The sequence below is a fragment of the Chaetura pelagica genome, unplaced genomic scaffold, assembly GCF_000747805.2.
Source record: "Chaetura pelagica isolate M959 unplaced genomic scaffold, ChaPel_1.0 scaffold70, whole genome shotgun sequence".
Classification (NCBI taxonomy): domain Eukaryota; kingdom Metazoa; phylum Chordata; class Aves; order Apodiformes; family Apodidae; genus Chaetura; species Chaetura pelagica.
In genome coordinates, this window is record NW_009952265.1 from 2,779,189 (window position 1) to 2,783,057 (window position 3,869).

Consider the following 3,869-nt stretch of genomic DNA (forward strand, 5'->3'; position numbering starts at 1 on the left):
GGCCCGTGGCTCCCGGCCGGGGCTGCCTTTTCGCGTAGCGGAAGGAACTCCAGGGAGCTGCAGCGTGAGCTCTCCCTTACGGGGCTTCGGCGTTCTGTCCTCGGCGTTCCCTGAGAGCTCTGCAGAAGAGTCGGACCGACCGTCTTGCGGGAGGTCGAGTGAAACTTGTTGCTCTCTAAACCCCCTTTTGTTCAGGGTTTGCTCTGCCGGCTGGCTTTGTGCCTTTGTTGCACTTTCTGGAGCTGAATGCCCGCGTGCCAGTGGGCTCTGACGGATGGGATCCGGCAAATCTTGCTGCAAAGAAAAAACACATTATCACCCTGCCTTTCCGTCAGGTGATGAAGATCCAGCAGCAGGGCTGGCAGATCATCCATGTCACCCCTCAGGGCCTGTAACTCTCTTCGGTGTGCTACTGTAAGCCTTGGGGGAGAATGTTAGGAGTGCTGTGCCAAGACAGCACTGCTGTCATCAGTGGAGCTGGACCAGCTGTGGAGCTGGTACCTGTCCCACTCTGCAAACTCTTATTTGGGAGTTGTGGCTGGGCTGAGTAAACCACTGAGATGCAAAAAACTTCAATAACCCTAGTGCCCCCCAGCTGGAGCCCTGCACAAATGGTTCTTGCACTGCTCCTTCTCTTTGTCTCTTCTGGCATGTTGGTGTTGCGAGCACTTGCTCACCTGGGGGGAGATGGGAGCACCAAGGGGAGTGCTGAACACGTCCTTATAAAATTATTATTAATGTCTCCTTCAGGCCTGAAATTCCTCTTGCTAGTCTTCCATTCTGTTAAATGCTTCGCAAACCAGAGCAAAGGAAGAGACATGAAGAGTTGAATTTCACTGCCTTGTTTGGAACTGGGTGGAAATCCTGGAGATGGATCTCTTAGGAGACTGTCTTCCAATTGGGTTAGATGTACAGGTAACAGTAAAGGGACTTGTGACTTTTTTACTAATTTTGCTTCTAATTGCTATATGTTTGCTAAGAGCTCTGAAATAGTGATACTGGGTTGTTTTTTTTTTCACCACCATGCTTGTCCAACTTTGTCCTGCAACAGAGCTCAGGAGTGTTTACTCTTGGAAGTCCTGCATTAAGCACTGACACCACAATATATTTTTTTTCTTTAGTACTAGGGTGAACTGACAGTGCATGTAGGCTTGAGGGTAAGAGGGGTAATGAAGTGACTGCATTGCCAAGTTTGGGACATGTCTTACATTGAGCTGAGGAAAGAAATGAGAAATTGAAAGGAAAGCTGGTCTTTACATGGAGAAGCTTTGAAGAGCTTCACAGAAATGGCTTTGCCAGCTCTTGTGAGTTTTGCCACTGGGATTTCCTAAAAGACTGGCCTTGCAGCCTTTGTGATTACAAGAGCTTTTCTTCATCAATAAGTAATAGGTGGGAAAAGGTGACGGGGGAATACAAACCAGACCCTGAAGAAGCTGACTGGCCATGGGGCAATTTGAAGGATGGGGGTCTTTTCAGTTTCTACATGCTGAGGTTGGGGATTGGCTCCCTCCCTCTGACTTGTTGTGGAATTGAAGCTGTGGGTGGACTCTTAGACACGTGAGTACTGTGTCTCTCTCTCTGGCCCAGCACTCAAAGACTCTCCACAAAGCCCTGACTTCACCACTGAGTCACTTGCCTCTCCTGCCCATGCAGATGCGCAGCACTGAGAGGGAGGGAGGCAGGCAGGCGTGGAAGAAAGGGCTGTGTTTTACTGTTGGTGTACAAGGCATTCTCTCCTGGACAATGTTCTTGTTGTGTCTTAGCTGTTTCCTCAATTGTCCCTTTATTGCAGGAGCCATGGATCGCCCCAGCTACCTGGAAGAGGACTATTCTAGCCTGGATGGGCTGGACGATGACGTGTTTCACTCTGATGACTTTGGACTTGCAGGTCAGCCTGGTGAGATGACTGCAACTGGCATTTTCACACAGAACCAGTCCTACAGCTGCCTTCTGGGGAGGTTTCAACTATTCCCCCTCACACACTGCTGTGGTCCCGGTATCAGGCATCCCGAGCAGCAGGACAAGGCAACTCAAACACTCAGCCCATCCTCTTCCAGTCAGGATGTTATGTTGCCTTGTGGAGTCACTGAAGAGCCCCGGAGACTCTTCTATGGTAAGAGCACTCCAGTGTCACCACCTTTGCAGCAAGGAAACTGTTCCTTCAGCACTTCCCCAATCAAGCAAGGTTTCTTTCATTAGGGTATTTATTAAAGGACTGAATTTTTTTTGCTTTGGTCCTACTCCCTCAGGAAAGACAGCCTGTATTTTCTTACCCTTGCTTGTCCACTGCAGGAACCAGGTACTTGCTAATTTCTTCCACTGTCCTTGATACTCCCACTCTTTTTCTTTTTGGCTTTATTCTCTCATCTTTTATTTTACTGCTAGACATTTAAGTGCTTACTATACCTGGTATCCTACCGTTTTTCTACATATTTTAACTTCTAGTGCTGTCTTGTCCACATTGGGAAGACTCCTAGAAGTTTTCAGTAGAGAGAGGGAAATGCAAAGATTTACACTTAATGGGACAGCTTTTGTGCTTTTTACTGTTAAATAAGTATCACATCCATCTATTTTACTAGTAACCGATGGGGCACCACTCAGCTTTGTGTATCTGATTCAGCTTTAATTCAAATCAGTCCCACTAGATGCCAGAGAACTGGAAAAAGTCTGACAAAAAATTTATAGCAACCTTGAATGGGAGACAATTTGAGGCAGAGCTCTTGTAAAACTGCAAAATTGTCATAAAAAATAATCTGCACTTGGTTGAACTATAAACAAGCAAAAGGAACCAAGTGTAAGACCCTGCCAGTCATTTGATTATGGGGAGCAACACAATGCTCTGCTTAATCAATATAAATGTACTTAAAAGCTGAGCAAATGTTTTACTGCCTGCTTACGGTACCCAGTCATTGTCTAGTCCTCAGGAGCTGGACTTTAAATGAGTACAAAATTTAGGATTTTCTGCAGCTCTTCCCTCTGTAAAGTGTACTAAGTAGAAGAGCTATTCTTCATGCTGGAAGAGTGACTCTCCGTGCCTCTGTTTTGTAGGGAATGCTGGTTACCGTTTACATGTCCCTCCAGTTGGCTTTGCGCTGGATCCGCGCCTCCAAGAGGAGCCTCAGGAAGGCCAGCGGGAGACGCGTGCCGAGGTGCAGATCGCACGGAAGTTGCAGTGCATTGCCGACCAGTTCCACCGGCTCCACATACAGAGGGTAGGCTGCCACTGGAGGGGAAGGTGGGCGCTTAGCTATCCGCAAGGGTGGCTCTCTGGAAGACTGGCTCCTGGCACCAGCTAAGCAGGCTGTTGTCTAAGCCAGCAGACTGCCAGCAGAGATAAAACAGCAGGAGTATCCTGATGGATTTTGCTTATGCTAGATTGCTGGCACTTCCTCAAGATTGGCAGGTGGAGGGAAGAGAATGTGTGGGATTGCATTAACTGCCTGGGACGGTAGCTGTTCTGTGTGAGCTGCTGGTATTCCAACTTTTCTGGTTCATCAGCAGCTGGGTCGCTGTGGATCTTCCCCCCTGCTTTCTGTTGCAGCTTTCAGCCTTCTCCACTCTCCTCACCACCAGTGTCTTCTCTTCTGTGGCACAAGTGGCTTATATCAGCTCCTCATCCTGGGTGACAACAAGCCTGGAGTCTTGTTCTGACACTCCTTGTTGTCTAGGGGTAGTTGTCTGAAATGCTGTGGAGTATATTTAGATCATGCTAGACTTGGTAGCAACTCCTCTGTCAGACAGTCCTAGCTAGTGTCGTAGACTTGTGACTAACTTCCTCACAACAAAAGACAGCTGTTAGATGCCATCAGGTCTGAAAACCACACTCCAGAATCTTGACTTTGTTTTCTTAAAAAAAAAAAAAAAAAAAA

At 47.6% G+C, this 3,869-nt stretch overlaps 1 protein-coding gene across 2 annotated transcripts in view; it reads left to right on the plus strand.

The window, feature by feature from the left end:
* Window positions 1-843: 843 nt before the first annotated feature.
* BMF (Bcl2 modifying factor) overlaps window positions 844-3,869 on the plus strand; it is a 16,429-nt gene continuing 13,403 nt past the window's right edge. Inside the window, exons 1-3 of one of the 2 annotated variants that reach the window (XM_010007692.1) lie at window positions 844-915; window positions 1,793-2,113; window positions 3,049-3,212. In XM_010007692.1, coding sequence (XP_010005994.1) covers window positions 1,798-2,113; window positions 3,049-3,212 — 480 coding nt within the window. In that variant the 5' untranslated portion in view covers window positions 844-915; window positions 1,793-1,797. Of the gene's footprint in view, window positions 916-1,792; window positions 2,114-3,048; window positions 3,213-3,869 lie in introns of those variants that run through there. The other variant, XM_010007693.1, reaches the window with a different exon arrangement.